This window comes from Solea solea, chromosome 17 (genome assembly GCF_958295425.1).
Source record: "Solea solea chromosome 17, fSolSol10.1, whole genome shotgun sequence".
Classification (NCBI taxonomy): Eukaryota; Metazoa; Chordata; class Actinopteri; order Pleuronectiformes; family Soleidae; genus Solea; species Solea solea.
The window spans coordinates 19408793-19429927 of record NC_081150.1 but is presented as its reverse complement, the minus strand read 5'-3'; the positions used below and the strand labels follow the sequence as shown (position 1 = coordinate 19429927).

The 21135-nt window shown below is 39.0% G+C and overlaps 1 protein-coding gene across 1 annotated transcript in view; it reads left to right on the top strand.

Annotated features, from left to right (window-relative positions):
* The window catches only part of igf2r (insulin-like growth factor 2 receptor), a 47414-nt gene that overhangs the window by 5076 nt on the left and 21203 nt on the right, over window positions 1–21135 (top strand). Inside the window, exons 3-25 of the mRNA XM_058612751.1 lie at window positions 2451–2569; window positions 5924–6022; window positions 7096–7228; window positions 7467–7578; window positions 8344–8452; window positions 8576–8735; window positions 9330–9519; window positions 10338–10441; window positions 10867–11031; window positions 11148–11294; window positions 12162–12314; window positions 12400–12537; window positions 13630–13777; window positions 13864–14032; window positions 15237–15352; window positions 15430–15589; window positions 16230–16406; window positions 17091–17186; window positions 17405–17506; window positions 18410–18572; window positions 19143–19319; window positions 19472–19618; window positions 20387–20565. Of these exons, the coding sequence (XP_058468734.1) occupies window positions 2451–2569; window positions 5924–6022; window positions 7096–7228; window positions 7467–7578; window positions 8344–8452; window positions 8576–8735; window positions 9330–9519; window positions 10338–10441; window positions 10867–11031; window positions 11148–11294; window positions 12162–12314; window positions 12400–12537; window positions 13630–13777; window positions 13864–14032; window positions 15237–15352; window positions 15430–15589; window positions 16230–16406; window positions 17091–17186; window positions 17405–17506; window positions 18410–18572; window positions 19143–19319; window positions 19472–19618; window positions 20387–20565 (3263 nt within the window). The remainder of the gene's footprint in view (window positions 1–2450; window positions 2570–5923; window positions 6023–7095; window positions 7229–7466; window positions 7579–8343; window positions 8453–8575; window positions 8736–9329; window positions 9520–10337; window positions 10442–10866; window positions 11032–11147; window positions 11295–12161; window positions 12315–12399; window positions 12538–13629; window positions 13778–13863; window positions 14033–15236; window positions 15353–15429; window positions 15590–16229; window positions 16407–17090; window positions 17187–17404; window positions 17507–18409; window positions 18573–19142; window positions 19320–19471; window positions 19619–20386; window positions 20566–21135) is intronic.

The following is a 21135-nucleotide window of genomic DNA, read 5'->3' as shown; positions in this document are numbered from 1 at the left end:
CAGAAGTAGAAGTCGAGTTGTGTGGTCACATGGTTTAGAGGTGAATCACACACTCTGTGGTGACTCATCACATGACCCAGTAACACATTACCAAGCAGAAACGCTTACACAGACACAAATAGATTGAAATGTCATTCTCTGTTCTCTCTTTCTCTCTTTTCTCTCTCTCTCTCTCTCTCTCTCTGTGTTTCTGCTCATTTAAGGACTCTTTGCTCAGAAACCTGTTCTCATTCATACATGTTTGTCTCATGTTCTCTGTGGAGAAAAAGACAAAAAGTTAACTATATAACTGAAAATAGACTGTTTTTTTGTTGTTAATATAAAAAAGTACTGATTTTGGGGATTTAACAGTCTCTTTTTTGTTGAAATAGGCAGTGGTTTCAAACGTAGCTTAACGGTGGTGTCAAACTTAGCTTAACTGTGGTGTCAAACGTAGCTTAACAATGGTGTCAAACTTAGATTAACAGTGGTGTCAAACTTTGTTGATAATTATTAACGATGAAACAAAATAGGTCAGGTCACCTCTGGGTTTGAGAGCAGGTATAGCAAGAAGAGTGTGGCGCTCTGAGAACAATAACAGTGTGTGTTTATGTTGTTCAGTGGCATTCCTGTAGGTAGAAGAGTGAGCAAAGAGCACACGCTCGTGATCACACGTTTGAAACAAATTCAACTATCTTGAGGAGAAAATAAACAAACCAATGGTTTAACAAATAAATGAGTAATTAGTATGCTGTGTTTGTTAGTGTGTGTGCACCCACTGTATGTATAAATTAGAAGATTTGTAAGGTTTCTTGATGAATCATTTCATTGTTTGGTCCATAAGAAGCCAGGAAATTATGAAAAATGTCGACCAGCGTTTACGAAAACCCTGAAATGATGAGGTTCTCAAACCAGAATGACTCAGTTTTAATGATTTATTTTATTATGCGGAGCAAAAAAGCACAGAAAATATTCGGTAGAAAAGTGGTTTACACTGCAAACAAAAATAGTTAAATAACCTCAACAATTGCAAAAATAAACATCGTAATTACATTTAAAAAGTGACTAAAGTAAAAATAATCAGAACTCATTAGGTCCTGATGGCTGGAAAGATGCAGGCTCCCCCAAAATAAATGACTGGCACTGTATGTTGTATCTGTCAGACAAGTTTCCAACCTTCATTTTTAAACATTTACAGTTCATTCCCCTGTGAAATATTAATGATTTTCTCCACATTGATCATGTAAATTTCCCTTGCACTCACAAAGAAGAATAGAAATAATGTTCCTTCTTCTCCTCGTTGTTGTTGTTATTGTTGTTGTTGTTTGTAAACACTGTAATTACTGACACAGCAGAGCAGACGTTAGCGTTTGGTTTGGACGAACACATGAACACATGAACACTATCGTCAGTGAGTGAGTTTATTTAGTGTTAAATCAGGAACGGTTCCCACTGCTGTCTGAGTCTGACACCAGGGTCAGGATATTAAAGGTCACGGGTTCATCTTGTTTTTCCTCAGTCTGCAGGTCACTGAGGTCAGGACAGTATTAGTCTGACGTTATTTGACTCTCTGCTGCAGCGTGGATGTGTCTGTGCAGGAAAACACCACATTTACTAATACTGTTTTATAGTTTTTTGATATTATAAGTATTTAAATTCTGTGTTTAACACTTTTCTTTTTAAAGTACTATATAAATAAAGCTGGGTTGGATAATCAGAGAAACTTCATGATGCACACATTTTTTACCTTTTTCCCGTTTTATATCTCCATATAATCCTGATCGTACCATAGGATCCTCTGACTCGGGCCTTTTAACTGTTCTATGTTCTTCTTTAAACTTAAAACATACTTTTATGCTTTAAGGATTTCCACATTTTGTTTTTATTCTTGTGTAAAGTGCTTTTTAACTTTGTTTTGAGAGGTTCTATTTAAATGAAGATTATTATTATATGTTCTTTATTACATTATTATAGATTGCCCTGATGGAGGCCTGCATGACTGAAAAGCATTGGCATGTTTTTTATTTTTGAGGTGATTCAATAGCCATGAATATAAATATATATAAAGGCTTTTTTTTTAAAAAAACTCTAGATTGCCTCAGATTTCTCAAATTGTCAAGGATTATTATGCGTAAAAAAACATAAATGTCACCAACCACAAGCAGGTCTTTATGTCACACTTTGTCACACCTAGAAAGTAGCAGAGAATCACTGCGTATACAAATTCACTGAAAACGTTAAGTCAATAAATTAAATTAGGTACATTAACAAGGGTCTTTGAATGCATCTCATAGCTGCTCCCGTTCGCTTAAAACACTCCGTAGAACCCTGTGTTACTGTCGCTCCTCTACTAGTTTTGCTTTCATGCACTGGGGTTTAGAACATTCTCATATTTTAAAATGATGAAAAATGTTGATCAGTGTTTACCAAAATGATTGGCTTGATAATGTGTATTTTGTGTGTGTGTGCAGGTGAGCTGTCCCTGCAGAGACTCTCCGACACGGTGCTCGACTTCAACCACACGGAAAAATGTCTGGGCGGAAGCAACAACATTCAGAGCAGCATCAGTTTTCAGTGTGGGAAAACGATGGTAAGAGTCAACACAAGCGGGCACATGACATAAGACGTATGAACACATGAAAAACAATATATAAATGTACCTTTTTAACGTTGAGTGCATGAACAAATCCTTCTACTCCAAGAGCGACCCAATTTGTGGGGCATCAGTTACCACAAGGTGGCAGCAGCAAGCATTTCATTTAATGGACTTCATGTGTGTTTTCACAAGTGATGAAATTTATGAGGTTTCCTGAATGCACCTTGAAGCCTGACATGCTGTAGATTCCACAGAAGTGTTCTCAAATGTCTCGTTTTGTCCACATACCAAAATCAATCTGTTTTTTTTAATGATTCTCTGTGCGATACAGGAGCAAAGAAACCAGAAAATATTCACCTTTTAAGAAGCTGAAAAATCACAGAAACTTGATCAATAAATTATCTTAAAAAAGTTGATGATTCATTTAAGGAATCAGTTAATAATCGATGAATCATTGCAGCTCTACTCAGACGCCAAAATATACTATCATAAAGCACTTAGTGGACCAAAGTGCTGCACAGAATAATAAATAAAATACATAAAAGCTCACATGAGGCATAAAATACATAAAAAAAATAAACTAAATGATATGAAACATGGGTAAAAATAACAATAATAACAAATAGTATAGTAGAAGGAAAAATATTTACAGTTTGGACTGATTTATTGATTGGTTGATAAAAACAGTCAATATGAGCCTTTATCAATATGTGTTTATTTTAAAGTATTATGAAACATTCTTGCACAAAACTATTGTTTTATTGATGTGTGCTCTGACTGTTTGATATGTTATTTAAAGGGGACGTATTATGCAAAATCAACTTTTTTAACATTTTAATACTTATATTTGGGACTCTGGAGGCCCTACCAGTCGCCAAAGTGTGGAAAAACGAAGACTCAGTCATGTTTTCGTGGTCCCCCTTAGTGTAAGTATAGGAGATAAAACATGCAATGTTGAATTCCCTACGCATTGTGTTGTCACAATGTGCAGGGAATTCAACATCGCATGTTTTATTTATTTCACCGTGAATGTTGCTACCCCACCAAGTTTACTTTGAGAGCTCCACCTTAGCTCCACCTTGTCCCTATAAAATGCCAGAGTGCAGGCGAGGGAGGAAGAGCGGTATTATGTCAACGTGGAGGGACAAGTGTGCTGTTCGTGGCTGCACAGTGGAGCACAGTGTTTTACACAAACGTCCTAGGGACATTTTCTGCCATTCTGTTTTGATTGTTGTGCTGAATGAATAAAGCTCAAATTTTCCAGAGGATATTCATTTTTGGTAATGTTTAGAACTGTCATCTCACTTCCTTAAATTAGCCTAAAATGGCTAAGCTACGCAAGAACTTACTAATGTGTTCCTAGCGGCAGAAAACGTCACCATCCCTAAAACAGCTGTAAAAACATTATATATTAATATTTTTTTCCACTTTAAATTAGTCAGTCAGTAGAAAACTACTTCAGCCTGAAATATACATATATAATATTAATTATATATATATAATATATATTATTTCCCCCTATAAACAGTGGAGTTGTGTAAACATTATGGCATTTAAAAAAATACTAAAAAAAAGTATTTTTACAGCAATTTTAGGGAAGGTGACATTTTCTGCCACTAGGAACAAATTAGTACGTTTTTTAAAGGGGTTAATATACTAAGGTTAAAAGGCATAAATTCTTTGTCATGAGGGTTTCTCAAGAACATTTACGATCTTAATTTGATTTAAATTAACATTTTCTTTCTCCGACTCACACGTAAAGTTAGAGTGGTCTAACTTGTTATTAGCCGCTGTGACAGGAAGTAGAGTCACCTATGACCATGTTTGTGCTCGTGTGAGTCAAAGGTCGGTGAGGCTGTGGTGTCGACGCGTCGCTGACTTCCTGTCAGAGTTTTTCTCAGTCTCTGTAAAAAATGATAGATGATACATGTTTGACAAAGGCTCATGTGGAGAAATGAAACTGTACAGAAGCTCATTCATCCAGTGCTAAAAATGAGAACTGAGGACAGAGCGAGCATATATGATGATGATGATGATGATGAATCAGCAAAACCGTGTTTGTGGTGTAAATTAGTGGTCGACTTCAGGAGAAGTCCTCACACACACTTAAAAAAGAACTAAAGTGGGCTTAAAAACAGACGTCGTGACCGGAAAAGATGCTGATATGACTCAGTGTGGCTGAAGAGTGGGGAATGGAAAACACTTGAGGTGCTCTTGAGAAAATGCAGCAGCAGCAGCGCTAGAGCGTTCAACTATAAACATGGGACATAAAAAAAAAAAATAACATCACTGTTTCAAAGAAAAGTTTCAATTACCTGCAAATGAAAATGTAAATTATCTTAAAAGGGTCACAGTAGTTTATGTATGAAGTGGATATAAACAGTAAATGTACACTCACTGGTCATTTTACATCAGCTCATCTGCTTGTAAAGGCAAATGTCGGCATGCAACTCCCTGTTTTGTAGACATGGTGAAGACGAGTGGCTGACATTCAAACCGAGCATCAGACTGAGGAAGGACAGTTGATTTAAGTGACTTTGAATGTGACATCATACTCCACAAACTGCCGATCTACTGATCTATTTCTGATCAGAATCAGCTCAGCTCCTCCAACCAAGCACAGAAAGCAACTCACTCTGTATAAAAACTTACTGAAAACATACAAGGGTCTTTGAATGCATCTCGTAGCTGCTCCCTTTTCGCTCAAACACGCCGTAGAACCCTGCATTACTGTTCATGAAACATCCTCATATTTCAGTGAATACTGTGTAGCAGGGTTTTTTTGTGAGAATGGGCAGTTCTGAACTGAAGAAGCCTCCTGTCTTGATATAAACATTTATTTATTTTCCCGTATTTTATTTAATCCTTTAAATCCGACCTGAAAATTTGCAATATTTACTGAAAAAAAACTAGCTCAGTGTTTCCTCTAGGTTCTATATGGTGACCTCTTTTTAAAGAGCACAAATTATCATGACCCAAATCACAATATAAATTGTGATTTGTGCCTTATTTAGCAACTAATTAATCATTTACAATAGATGGTAAATGAATCATTTTAATGTAATTTTAAACATAAACACATAAATCTTAAGTAAAAGGTTGGGAAGATTCTGTAAAATTGTTATTTGGGGACCATAAAAATAAATCTCCCGTGACCCATCTGTGGGCCACGACCCAGACTTTAGGAACCACTGTATTATAATTATATTGAGTTTTCCTCTTGAGGATTAACACTGCCTGGGATTTGCCTGTAATTAACATTAACAACATCACAATTTCCTTTTTTGCATTGTTGTTATTTTATTTTATTTTGTAGTTTTAAAGATTGTTTATATGTCTTTTTTTCAGGGGACGCCTGAGTTTGTGGCCGTGTCTCAGTGCGTCCATTACTTTGAGTGGAGGACGTACACCGCCTGCAAGAAAGACAAGTTCAAGCCACACAAAGAGGTTTGTTGTTTTTTTTTTTGTGACGAGCGACAGAACCACAGACGAGTGAGTGAGGGGTCATGTGGCAGAGAGAAAGAAACAACATGAAGAGTGTGAACGTGGAAACAGAAAGTTACTCAGAAACAAAGTTGGCACTGAATAATTTAAAGAACGTTTGAATCACCACGGAGGAAAAGGAATCACATTTTTATTTTGATTTTATTTTTGTTGCATATTTAATTAATAAGTTTATACATGTGAAATAGCTGGATGAATGAATGGGTGATAGTTAACATTGGAGATGAATGGATAAAAGATAAAATGAATAGGTGAGTGGATAATGTGTGTACAGTTGAACGGGTAATAGGACATAGATATAGATGGATGGATGGGTGGATTAAAGATAGAATGATTAATGGCTGATGGACAGATATATGGAGTAATGGGTGAATTAATGGATAAAAATGTAATTCATGTATAGATGGATTGATATTGGATGGATGAGTAGATCAAAACTGAAATAAATGGGTAAAACATTGGATGATGGATGGATGATTAATGGGTGAATAGACGGAATATTGGATGATCAGTAGATTAAAAGATGGATGGATAAAAATTGCTTGGATTATGGATGAACCAATTGATGCTTGGATGGATAGATGAGTGAGTTGTGGGTGGATTGGATGTGTGGATGGATGAATGGGTAAAAATGGATGATGATAGATGAATGAATAAAAATGGGTGGATGGATGAATGGATACAAATGGATGGATAGATGACTTGATACAAATTGATAAAAATGGATGGATGGATGAATGAGGTGAGATGAGGTGTGGGTGGATGATGAATGGATACAAATGGATGGATAGATGACTTGATACAAATTGATAAAAATGGATGGATGGATGAATGAGGTGAGATGAGGTGTGGGTGGATGATGAATGGATAGTTGATATATTATATAGAAGTAAAGATGGATGTATAGTAGGAAGGATAGGTGACAGATTAGATGGGCTAAAATTATGTATAATATTCCATCAGTGCTTCAGTGTTATAATCTGTTATAATCTGTATCTGACCGTGTGTGTGTCCAGGTTCCATGCTACGCCTTTGACTCAGACGGTAAGAAACACGACTTGAACCCTCTGATCAAAATCAGTGAGGGTTATCTGGTGGACGATGGCAACGACAGCATCGACTTCTACATCAACATCTGCCGCAGCATAAGTGAGTGACAGGGGGAGGAGCCACACACACACACACACACAGACACAGACACAGATAAAGAGATGTTGCAGCTAAATGTGTCTGTTGCCTTTTTCAAAAAGAAAAAAAACAGGAAATTGTTGCAACTCATTTCAACACGAGACATGGACTCAAAATGACTAAACTCCTCGATGACGTGTCGGACAATAGACAAACCGCAGAGGAACGAATAATGTTAATGTGTTTTTTTTGTGTCCAGATTATCCAGAGAAATCATGTCCAGAAGACTCTGCAGCTTGTCTGGTCACCACGAACGGCTCCTACAACATGGGCTCTCCCTCCGGTCGTCTGGAGCTGGTGGGCAGTGACAGGTAACACCTGAGCTGTGTGTGAATATTATATATTTGTCAAAATGAGCCCCTTTTCCACCAACATTTACAGGAACTTTTCCACTACCCAGTTCCAGCACGGCACGACTCAGCATTGTTTTTGTGACCGTACCTGGTACCTGCTACTTTTTTTAGCACCATTACTAACCCGGGGAAGAGAATTCCTAGTAATCTGTGTGTTTCCCACCACGCCTCAAAGTTCTGGAAAGTGTTACTCGGTCGTTTCCTGCCAAAGAGCTTGGACCTCGTTGTGTGTCCATGTGTCGTACGTCCTTTTCTTTTGCACCGTATTTTTGAAATGACTGATAGCGAAATGAATAAATTGTTTTTATAGGCTGCAGCTGCACTGGCCCAAACAGCTGCAAAATGTGTTTCACCAATCAGTGTTCTCCAGCACACAGCCCCGCCCCTAAAGTTACCAATAATCTGAAAAGCTCCCTAGTTGCAAGTAGGTACTTTTTGGGGAAAGTTTTGGGGTCATTTCTGTGGAAACCAATGCCAAGGTTTTTTTTTTTTTTTTTTATGAACCACTTTCATATGAATGTTCTATTCTCTATTCTTTCCTTGCTTTGTTCTCTCCTCTCTCCTTCTCTCATTTCCTCTCCTCTTTCTGCTTCACGTCTACACACTGAGTTTATTTATTATAAAATGTCAGACTTAAATGAGTTTGTTTCTGTTTGGGCGATATTAATATTTTTTTTCAGTGTTTTTAAAGATTAATGTCTCTCCTCTCCTCTCCTCTCACAGTCTGAGGATACAGTACGAGCTCAGCCCCGATTCGACCTCTCCGGACATCTGTCATGACGAGAAACCCGCCGTCACCATCACATTCACGTGTCCGTCCAGCAGACACTCGGTGGGTTCTGCTCATCCGTAAAAAAAAACACATCGTTGTTGTTGTTGTTGTTGTTGTTGTTGTTGTTGTTTTAAAACCCTGAAAGACCCTGAACGGTCCCGCTTGCTGTCGTCGTCTTGACAGGGCGACATTCCCCGGATGACGGCGGGCTCTAACTGTCGTTTCGAGGTGCTGTGGGTGACAGAATACGCCTGTCACCGGGATTATCTGGAGAGTCACAACTGCAGACTGACCAGCGAGCAGCACGACATCGCCATAGACCTGACTCCGCTCACGCTGAGCTGTGAGTTTATCCTTGAATCACAAGCACTGACTCATAGTCTTTTTATGATTATTATTATCCTCGTTAGAGGAAGTAACTCACTTCCTGATTTTTCTTTTTTTAGCTCATTGTTAGTAATAAAAACAAGCCTTTTTAACATTTTTCTCTCCAGTTCATGCAGAGTCTGACACCATGTTAGCCACAGGTTAGCTTCTGTCCCCCTAACCCTCAACATACTTTTTACACTCCCGTGTCCCAGGTTAGCACTTGTCCTTCAGGCGGAGCTCTGCGGCTCCTAGAAAAAGAACAAAATTGAAATTGAAATTGAAAAAAAATTGAACAATATATGTTATGTGATAATTACATGTCCTACTAAAGCAGGCTGTGACAGACAGCTATGCACTCATCTTATATCATGTTATTTCAGTCCAAATGTGAAAGAAAGGCTTTGTTTTTTTTTACTTTTTCACGACTGCGTGGCTTAGATTTGATACTAAAGCGCCATCAGTCTGGGTGATTTGGTCGTCATGCGGAAGTCTTGAGGTTCTACCGTAATGACAAGTATACGGGTGCAAAGCTCTGATTTCTCTGCTTTACGGTATCCATCCATCGCAGCGTCAGATCATCCGTACTACGCTCACTCCGAGTCCACGGACGGCGTGGAAACCTACGTGTACTACCTGAACGTGTGTGGGCAGATCCTGAACGACGAGTGCGGCGGTGACGCGCTGGTCTCGTCCTGTCAGGTGAAGAAGAGCGGAGACATGAAGAAGGTGGCGGGAAGATACCAGAACCAGACGTTACGGTAACACGTGTGTGTGTGTGTGTGTATGTTCCTGTGTAAAGATGTGTCCTTTTCACTTTGAATTCAACCCTTAAGGATTAACTTGGTATTTATAACTCAAAGCTGCTTTACGCTACAGTTTTGCTCACTTCACCCATTCACACCCTTTCACTCACACTTTCAATTTAATTAATCCATTAATTAAATAATCGTTTAGTCCATAAAATGATTGTTGTTTTGCAAACTATGATAACGATGTTTTGTCTATAAAACCAAAGTTTTAATGATTTCTTTGTTTCTATGAAGCAAACTAATCTGAAAATATTCACCTTTAAGAAGCTGAAATGAATTAAAGCTGATTAATCGATTGTAAAATGAGTTGCTGATTAATTTAATAATCGATGAGTACGTTGCAGCTAAACCTATGTTACTAAAAAAGTGAGGTATTTGTACACAAATGTGTCTCTAAAGTAATGAAAACGCACAACTACAAGTAGTTTGGGGGCGGAGCTTGAAGGGGTCGACACATGCGATTTATTGGTCGCATTTTGTGGTTGGAAACACATTTTGTTGTCAAAATGAAAAATAATTATTTATTAGTCATGAGGAATAATTGGAAAGATGCTGGCTCCCCAGTGTGGCTCTTCAAAATAAATCACTAGGACTGTTCATTGGTGAGCAATGCAGCCTTTTCAGGTAAATTGAGTAATATAATAAAGATTTTTCCCACCTAAGAATGGCAATTTACAACGATAGAAGTATTGTGTTTCATTGAGTATAATGAAACATGGTCACAAACATGTATTTTGTCTCTGTCCGTGTGTCTCGGTCCTCTGCAGTTATTCAGATGGAGACCTGATGTTGATTTACCCTGACGGTGACAAATGCTCCTCAGGCTTCCAGAGAATGACCATCATCAACTTTGAGTGCAACCAGACGGCATGTGAGATTATCTCTCTTTACACCTTTATGAATCGCATTTAGGTTTCTAGCCACGCTTTTGGGGCCCACCAGTGTTAGGATGTGGCACAAATTCACCCTTATACAGTGTGTGTGTGTGTGTGTGGGGAGAAGATGTTAAAGCTCCACAGGTAACTTTTCCACATGAATTTGTTTTTGGAAACAAAATTATAAAGTACAGATTAAAGTCTGACTTTAAGAATTCTGGGATTGAAGTCAGAATTCTGGGATAAAAGTCATAATTATGGGTAAAAAGTTCGAATTCTGGGATTAAAGTCTGAATTGTGAGAAAAGTCAAAATTTTGAGAAAAAAGTCACATTTGTAAGAAAAAATAATTAATTTGCAGGTTTTACATTTATTTTGAAAGGTCAGACGTTGTAGAGATTCTTTTTTTTGTTTTTTCGCAGCCAACGGTGGTCGAGGGAATCCTGTTTTCGCAGGCGAGACGGACTGCACGTACTACTTTGTGTGGCAGACGGCGTTTGCCTGCGTCAAAGAGAAGGAGGATCTACTGTGTCGCCTCAGAGACGGCAACAAACACTATGACCTTTCACCCCTCACCAGATATCCAGGTGAGTTTAAACAGCTGAACTGCTGCAAACTATTATGTCTTTGTTCTGATTTATCTCTTGTTACCAAACACTTCTGTGTTTCTCTCTCCTTCCTCTGGATGTTGCTGCTGCTTCAGGCACAGACGCCAGTGGGAACTGGGAGGCCGTCGACGCCAACTCCATCAACCCAAACTTGCGTTTCTACCTTAACGTGTGTCACAAAGTGGTGCAGACAGGGGGCGCCACCGCCGCCTGCCCCGTGAACGCTTCAATCTGTGCCGTAGGTAAGAGACGAGGACGAGGAGTTTCACTGTTGTCAAAAAACACCCGTTAGTGTGGACTCAGAGTCGAGCTGAGTCTAATGTCCGGAGGTTAAAGTCGCTGTGACTTCACTTTTAGTATTTTAAAGGACGTATGATGCAGCAGGACCTGGCCTTTTATCTTCACTTGATTCTTCTGGTTCCCAACCATTTCTTTCCTTGAAGACATTTTTATAGCCTCACAACCACCCGTGTGATCTCTGGTGTTCAGGCCCCAGGTTGGGAACTCTGCTGCTCCGTGCTCTCACTAAGACCAAAGAGGTGGAACACGTAACTCCAGTTCTGCGCTCCTTACGCTGGCTTCCCGTCTGCCAAATAATAGATTTTTTTAAATATTGCTCTAAGACCACTAAAGGTCACCTGGGTCAGGTTAGGACTAAAGCTGGGCGAAACTCCCAGAAGAGTTCAGGTCTGTGAAATTAACTCATTCCTTTAAATCCAGCCCCGCGACCCTCTGGCAGAGGATAAAGCGGTAGATGATGACTGACTGACTGACTCTATTTAAATGTTTTTATTGTGTTTTATTATCATTATTATTATTGTTATTGTTATGCCTTTTATATCTTTAATGCTGCTGTTGCTGTATTTCTCTTTATTTGTTGTTGTTGAAATGTGCTCTCATGTGCACTGTTTCTATAAGACTCCAGGATCACCTGCTTTAAATTAAGTGGTTAACGGTGAAACGTCTCTGTCTCCTTCATGCACAAATTACAGCAAAAATTAATTTAATTTAAAATTAAATATGTATATATATATATATATACAAATACAGATCAGTTATTGTATTTTTACTCATCAGTGCTCATTTTTCGCTCTGCGTCTCCGCTGCAGATGCCGCCCTCGGAGCCGTCAGCCTCGGCAGCTTCCTCTCGTCTCCTCAGAAAACCAAAGTGGGGAACGACATCAGACTGGTCTACACAGACGGCAGCTTCTGCAAAGCCAAGACCAGGATCCAAACCATTCTGACCCTCAAGTGCAAACCAGGTCAGTCAGAAAACAAGGAGACGAGGTTCAGATGAGTTTATTCTGCTCATTAAGACATTCACGCTTTGTTGCCCTCGCCGTGCAGGAGATCTGGAGAGCGCTCCTGTCCTGCGGACAGTTTCGTCTGACGGCTGCGTGTACGAGCTGGAGTGGTACACGGCTGCTGCCTGTGTCCTCTCCAAAACACAAGGAGAGGACTGCAGGGTGGAGGACGCTCAGGCTGGTACGACACACACACAAATAAAAAAACACTCAAATAAAGTAGAAGGAACATTATTTTAGAACGTCCTGCTGGTCCTTGGGGGACGTGTTTTAGATGTTTCCTCTGCTCCAACTCGCCTTCATCACCTATACCATACGTAGTTTCTGAGATATTACCATAGATGCAGGAGAAGACGGTCTCCAACTGTTTTGGATGTCCCAAATAGAGTTATTTGCCTCGTAAAGGGTTAAACAAGGTCTTAAACCCCCACAAAGAAAAACCCTTTAAAGAAGAAAATGTTCTTACTTTGCCAAAATGTCCTCACTCTTTATGGTTTATAGGAGTTTTTTCAAAGCCACAAATACAAGAACACACACACGCAGACAGCTGTCCTTTGTTCCGCTCATTTGGACAGCCTAAACAAAGCCTTCTTTTCTAACTTTAACCATAACCAGTGTGTTTATGGCAGAATTTGTTTGGTTTTAACTAAAATATGTAGAAAACTGTCAAATTAGAAAGTGTGTTAAGTCATTAATAAGAAAAAATGTTCCTATTTGGAAGAATAAGTTGTCTTTGTGACATAAAATCAAAGTGTGTGTTCAGTAAAATGTTTTTTTTCCAATATTCCTTTTGGATTTTAGTGGGTTCTTTACCCTCAAATGTGCTTTGGAGGTTTTTCATGACATGTTGCGATTATTTTGACAGTGATATGATTCGCGATATCGGAGGAAACTGTCATTTTTTTACATCATTATTCTCATCTCAGGAGCAAAAACAATAAACCCAATAAAAGACAAGAAAAGACTAAAGTCATGAGTTTCTCTTTGCTCTAAATGTTCATTATCAGTCATCAGAGAACTGTTTTTCTGTTCGCCTCCTATCAGTTTCACACTCCTAGTCTTTTGACAGTTGAAAGTGGGCGGAGCCTGCTGATTGTTGTTGACCTTTGCTCCCACACAGTGTTTCAATTTGAAAATATTATAGAAAGTAAAATCCACTTCCTGGTGTTTGAATGACGTTGAGGAGAAGGAGAAGCCTGTGCTGCCCTCTGCTGGCTGCTCCACTGTACATACCGCTCTCTGTGATCTCACCACTGCTGCTGCTCCTCCACAGGCATCTCCTTCGACTTGTCGCCTCTCACCAAAGACGGCGGCTTCTACAACGTCACCAGCGGGAACTACGAATACTACGTCAACGTGTGCGGCGCCGTCAAAGCCGCCAACTGTCCCGTGACAGCCGGAGCGTGTCAGGTTGAAAAGAGGTGATTCTTTTAGTCCTTTAATGATTTTTCTGCTCGTGAATTGTACGATGTCATACTTTTGTTTGTTTGTTTGTTTGTTTGTTTAGTTCTTGGAATCTCGGGGAAGCGAACGCTCGCCTGTCGTACTACGACGGCCTGATCCAGCTGAGCTACGCCAACGGCTCGCAGTACAACAACAAAGAGCACACGCGCAGATCCACGCTCATCTCCTTCCTCTGTGACCCAGAAGCCGGAGCTGGGAGTCCAGAATACCAGGTTAAACTCCCGGAAACTTTCCCCTTTTCCTTTACGTTGTTCAAGCAAGAGGTTCGAGCGATATGTGGGTCGTTCTGTGACCGATTGTTTTTGAGCTTATCCACTTTATTCCCGGAGAAGAGACGAGAGAAACGCAGAATTAGCAGAACACCGTTTCTTTCCAGTGTCAAATCAAAGTGGAAGTGGAGGCTTGCTATTATCCTACAGTCTGAAAATCACCAGTGGAATCAGTGGAAACTAAAACCCAGACTTAGTGATGTGAGACACTAAGACTAAGACATAAGATTGTGTCCCATGATTGACAGAACGCGATTGCTGTGTAGATAATTTGTCTTAATCCTCGACATTGTTCTAATGTGAGATTTAGACACAGTAAAGTCGTCCCAACGCTGTTAAAATACCACCAAAAAGAGTCCATTTAAGTCTGTTACTCTCAGTGTTGTTTGGTTTTGTTTGAATTTTTTGTTTTCTTGACACAAATATTAACAGACTTGATATTTTTCTGAAACAAGAGACAAGAAACAAACAGGAAAAAAGTAAAAATTATGGTGCAAAAGTGAAAAAATACCTTAATAAAAACCAATTGTTAGTTAAAGCAGTTACAGGGGGGTGAAGGCAAACACTTAAAACTGAGTTAACTTCAACACAAATCCAGATTATATCCTTTTCTAATCAGAATTTGTGATGATTTGACAGTAATTCCCATAATTCATGCATGCATGTTAAAACGGGGGGAGAGGAATGAGGTGTATAAATCTTTTTAAATTTGTCTGTGTCCATTTTATTGTCTTTTGTCTTCTACAATTGTCTCGTAATTCTATCTCGTGTTTGTATGATGATTTTATGCTTTGTTGAAATCTATTCTGTATTATTTTGTTTAGCTGGAATGTTTTTTTATTCCAATTCAATCATCTACAAGTTGGTACTTGGTTGAAATAGCTCATGTTTTGCAGTCTGCACTCCAGCGCACTTATATACAGTATTTTAAATAAAAATAACCTATTTAATAAATAATGCAGCTCATTAAAAAAACTCAACCTTGTCAAAATTACGCCTTTTTTGATCTTAGCAAGTTTTTCTGGCCAGATAATTGAAGGATAATTTGTCTACCTTTTAGTTCTAACCGTTTTTATCTCCCGGGTCTTTGTAAATCTTTGGTTAACATGTAAATTTAAAGCCGTGTCTTTTCGCTTTGTGAGCGCAGGTTGAAGACAAGTACACATATAACTTCCGCTGGTACACATCCTACGCTTGTCCTGAGAGGCCTCACGAGTGTCTGGTGACCGATCCGCTGACGCTGGAGCAGTACGACTTGTCCAGGTAACGCGTCGCCTTCTCTTTAGGCCGCAGTAACAAATGAAACATTTAAAAACTCTCTTTAATTCTTGTGTTTCTAGTCTGTCTCGCTCCGTCACCAACAGCAACTGGCAGTCCATGGATCTGTCGGACACCACCAACCTGAGGAAGTACTACATCAACGTGTGCCGGCCGATCAGCGCTGTGCCGGGCTGCGACCGCCACGCCTCCGTCTGCCAGATGAAGTACATCCCAGAGCAGGCGAGTTCACACAAACACAACCGAGGTTATAACGGAATAACGGAAACTAAAATTGAAAAAGCATTTTCGTTAAAAACTAGGAACGATGACGAACTTAAACTGAATTGTGTGTTTTATAAAACCAAGTAAAATTGTGGTGAAAATGTGCTTAGTTTTCATCTTTGTAAATTCATTTCATGCATAAATAATCATTTTGGTTTTATATGAAGTAGAGTTGAAACAACTGATTACTAAATTAATCGTCAACCATTTTGATCATCGATTAATCGGTTTGAAGCTTTTTTTCATGATTTCTGATTGTTTCAGCTTCTTAAATGTGAATATTTTCTTTGCTCCAGATAACAAAAATCATTAAAAGTGAAAGACATGGTCAGGGGACACTCCCACTCAGTGTGGAGGTTTGAATGACTATATCAGCTGTTACTTGGGACACAAACTCATAATAATGTTGGAAAATGTTTCTTAAACCTGGAAATAATCATGTTCTCAAATGTCTTTGTTTTGAAAAAATCAAAGAAAACAGGAAATATTCACATTTTAGAAGCTGGAAAATCAAAGAAAATATGAAATATTCACAATTAAGAGGCTGAAAAATCCAAATAACTGACATTTGTCATTGTCCTGTTTTCCACTCCCTCAGGGAATTCTGAAGGAAGTGGTCGCCGTGAGTAACATGGGAGTTTCCAAGCGCGGTCCCGTCGTGGAGGGACGAGACAAACTGCTGCTGGAGTTCACCGACGGCTCCGTCTGCGAGTCTGAGGGACTGAAGCTCACGTACATGACACGCATCCACCTGGTCTGCTCCAGAGGAACTGTGGTACGTCAACACTTTGATTTAGATCCCTCTGGGGCTGCACTGTAAAAAGATCCGTTTGCTGATTTATTGCCGTCCTTAAACCAGTCAACAGTCACTGGTGTCACTACTTCATGTGTCCTCACGGTGGTGCTGCTCACATGAATGAGGGAACTTTGGTGAAAGTTTGGTAGTAGTTGTTTGAGTAGTTGGTAGTATTGTTTTTAGGTTTTTAGTAGTTGCTTTACAGGTAGTTCTGGTAGTAGTTGTCTGAGTAGTAGTTGGTTTAGTAGTAGTTTTGGTAGTTTAGTAGTTTTTTTTTCTGTTCAGTACTTCAGTTCAGTAGTTTCGATAGTAGTTTTAGTAGTCATTTTGTTAAGTAGTAGTTGTCTTAGTAATAGTTTCTGGGAGTCAATGGAGCAGTGGGTGGGGCACGAACGCTGGGCTTCTGTGTGATGATTGGAGGAAGTGTCTGAAAGGCGGAGCCAGTTTTTGATTGACAACGTTGCAGAAACAAACACGGCAGCTTTTCCGCCTCAGTCCTGTGTGAAGTCTGTAGACAAACAGCTGCTCGTTGTGTGTTATTTACCCGGTGATAGAAACCATTTACACTGCAAATAAAAACACTATTATAACATTTCACTTTTACATTATAGTCGTGTTTCCTTGTTCTCTAGTTAGTGTGTAACTGTGTGTGTGTGTGTTCAGTCTGCAGGCCCGCGCTTCCTCATGTACCAGAACTGTACTGCCAACTTCATATGGGAGACCCGAGCGGCCTGTGCCATCAAAACCACCAAGAACAACGTGAGTTCACAGACATGACGACAATAAGTCAATTATCATCATCATCCCTGGTTCAACATTAGCTACAGTACAATGAAGATTCTTTTTTATTAAAGACAGATTAGTATATAGTATAGTATAGATTAGTATATAGTATAGTATATATATTTTTTGTACTTAATATCTAATTACTAGTTCATATATGTCTTTTTTTTGTTGTTGTTGTCTTTACGTCTTAGAGCTGTGCCGTCGTCGATCCCAACACTGGTTTTGAATTTAACCTCCTGCCTTTGGCGACAGAGTCTGGATACAAGGAGAGCGCTAATGGAAAAGACTTTCTGGTAATGAATGACGTGTTTCTGCTTGTTTTTCCTACAGTAGATGACTCAGCTGTCCTGTATGTTATATAATAATATTTAGTGATACATATACTCTCATCAATAACATAATTGTCTTGTTTCACTTGAAATCCGTATGTCTGAATATGTTTGTCGCTGTTTAGTTACTGTTTTTGTCTGGAATCTAAACTAATCTAACATTATTATCTTGATTTCTTCAGTAAATGTTACTGTTCATTCTATAAATCAAATCAATGTCAATTTATATAGCACTTCAAAAAACCTGTAAGGGAATCAAAAGTGATTTACATAAAAATAAATCATAAAAACATGCAATAAAACAGCGAGAATGGGGGAAAATTGTAAAACAATGAAATAAGAGTCAGTAAAATTAGAAGTTGTAGAATTAAGTAGAGTGGGAAAGTGTCGTTGTTTTAGTGATTATTAAAAGCTGTTCTTAATAAATATGTTTTGAGTTTATTGTTAAAAAAAATGTAACTGAACACAAACCAAAAAACCTAAATAACCAAAACAATCTAATTATATTCAATTGTTTTCGTGGAGCCCAGTTTAATTGACCACAAACTCTATATTTATAATATTTTGGGAATCGTCTCAAAAGATCAATACATTTAAACTTTAAAAAATAAAAACAACTTAAAACATAAAACTTAAATTCATTTATTCAGGGGCTGTTTTTTTTTTACATGAATAGCGTGAAGTAGGGTTGAAATTGTAATGTTTTTTCTTGTGAAACTTAATCTTTTTGTCCTATTTTTATGATCTTTTCCTCATGCATATAGAATAAAATCTTAATTGTTGGAGTTAAATGCAAGAATATTAAAAAAAAAGATGATAAACAAAGAGCACAAACACTAACACCTGCTTCATCATCCATTCATCCAGGTGAACATCTGCTCGGACATGGCGGGGTGTGGTCAGGGCGTGGCTGGCTGTGAGCTGTATGACGGACACGTCTCCAGTCCAGTGGGCGTAGAGAGGACGCTGCAGTATTCCACCGACGGTTTCCTCCAACTGACGTACAAGGGACCGCTGGACGACCCCACAGGTGATCTCACGCACACATTTAAGAGGTCCCGGTGTGTGAGAATGAGTGACATCTAGTGGCGAGACGTAGTCGGGGAACTACGGTGCACTGGAAAGGGTGTCGTTCTTCTACGTTTGTGTCGTAAATCCGAGTTATAGTTGGTTATTTATGTCTTTTTTTGTCATTTATCGATTAATTCTGCAACAAAATGTGTTTAAAATCACGGAATTTATACCAAAACAAACACTTTTATTTGGACATTAACTGTGAGTTATTCACAGAATAATTATAATTTCACCGGTGCCCCCTCCTGACCCCAAACCAAACCAAAGTTTTTCATTATAAGTGATTTTTACACTGATGTAAACATATTAATAGGTAGTTTTAGTTTTTAGTTTTAGGTAAAATTAGAAAAATGCACATTAAACTCCTGTACATTCATTTTTTTGAATACAGATGAGTCAGATTTGAGCAAATTTGCACCCACAGGCCTCTGTCACCACATTTGTTATGATTCTCTTACTGATTTAAACTCTTTAAATGTACATATTTATTGGCTCTTCTTCATCTCCTCCTCCTCCTCCTCCTCAGCGACTCGCGACACCTTCACCATAAACTTTGTGTGCGATCCCAACTCTCACGCGGGTTCGCTGAAAATGCTGCGCGAGGAGCTGAGCTCTCTGCCCAACCACGTGGTCCACGACGTCCTCTTCGAGTTCTCCACCGCTCTGGCCTGCGTCCCCTCCCCCGTCGACTGCCAGATCACCGGTATGAACACACATGTTTTATTGTAGTTTTATTGTAAGTAAAAAAAATCAGTTTTCTTCAATGATTATTTATGTCATATTTTTGTTGTTGTTTCTCACTGAAGTGACTCAGTAAATGAGATTTTTGTAATTACAACTTCCCGTTTCCTCCAGATACTCACGGGAACGAATACGACCTGAGTCACCTGGCCCGGGACGAAGGAGACAGTCCCTGGATCCCCATAGATACTGACTCAGTCAAGTCGCGCAGGTTTTACATCAACGTGTGCAAACCTCTGCCTCCAGTCAAAGGATGTCCAGGTGAGTGAAAATGCTTCTACTCTCACACACACACACACCAGGCTGTAATGTCACAAATAGAGAGATAAAATCACAACACACTCGTATTAAGTAAATTTTATTGATATATAGAAGTGAATTTGTGAAGATTAGATGTGTTGTCATTTTGTGAAATTTTGCTGCCAAATATTGAACTTTTTCTTTTTTCATCCTAAAGTTTATTATTTATGCTAAATTGTAAAGTGAAACTGACAGTTTCCTACAAAGTTTCTTTGTCTATCGTTTGATTTATCAAAAAAAATCTATTTTAGTAATTAGTAATATTTGATTTTTTGCTGCTCTCTTGAAAATGTGACTTGTTTACGGACAATCCATGCTTCCTGTTTCCTGACATTCATTATGAAAATCATAAAGAAACTAAATTAAAACATAAAAGCTACAACTTTATTTAAACTCAATGCAATACCAACTCTATTAAAGGTCTATTGTGTGCAATTTAAGTGAAATTGAAGACACAAAAAGGTCTACAAATCACCTGATTGTGCAGAATTGTCTATATATATCTATTTATATCTTGGGAGGCGCCCATTTTGGACCACCGTGATTTTACAGTAGCCCATAATGGACAAACCTAAACATTGTTTGAGTTTGACACAATGCACCTTTAGTGACTCACCAGTGGGACCAGAGTAAATCAGTGTAATATTTGCTACTATTTGAGTAATGAACGCCACTCCAGGATGATAAAAAGACTTAAAGGATTAAAGTGAAACTGTCTTTTCTCTTCAGTCGGTCTCCTGGGATCCTGCGGCGTCATCGACGGCAAGAGTTACAACCTGGGTTACGTGCAGTCGGCGCCGAAGGTGGCGGAGGGCGGCGCCATCAGCATCACGTACCAGAACGGGGACATGTGCGGCCCCTCGGCGCGCTACTCCACGCGCATCATCCTGCAGTGTGACGACAATCCAGTGAGTAGTGACCACGTAATCTATTGAATTAGATTTGTGTCCATATTTACAACACTTTTTTTAAGAAGCAAATAAAATATCGATTTAAATCATTCAAAAATATTGTATTTTATTGTTTGAAAATGATCTTTGCGCTCCCTGGTTTGTAATTGGTTTATTGTTTGTGGGCGGGCCTTAGAAAGCTGCCTGGTGATTGGCTACTAAATTTTTGTCGTCACTGGCTTGGATTCACTGTCCGTCTGGAACTCGTTCCCCGTCAACATCCGACAAAATAATCTAATGTTGGATATTTACAATTATTTTGTCGGATGTTGACGGAGAAAACCTGGGGAACGAGTTCCAGATGGACAGCGACTCCAAGCCTGTGACGACTTCTGGTCTTTGACACAAATAGTAAGTACATTTTCATGACATTAGAGCACAAAAACTGAACTATTGTTTTAGTTCTGACTTTTAACACCGAGTGCATCACAGATGACACGTTTTGCACACTTTGCGTTACCGTAATTACGCGACAGTTTGTGCTATCGGAAAAATTCCAACTGTTTCTGAAAGCTGAGAAGTTGTACG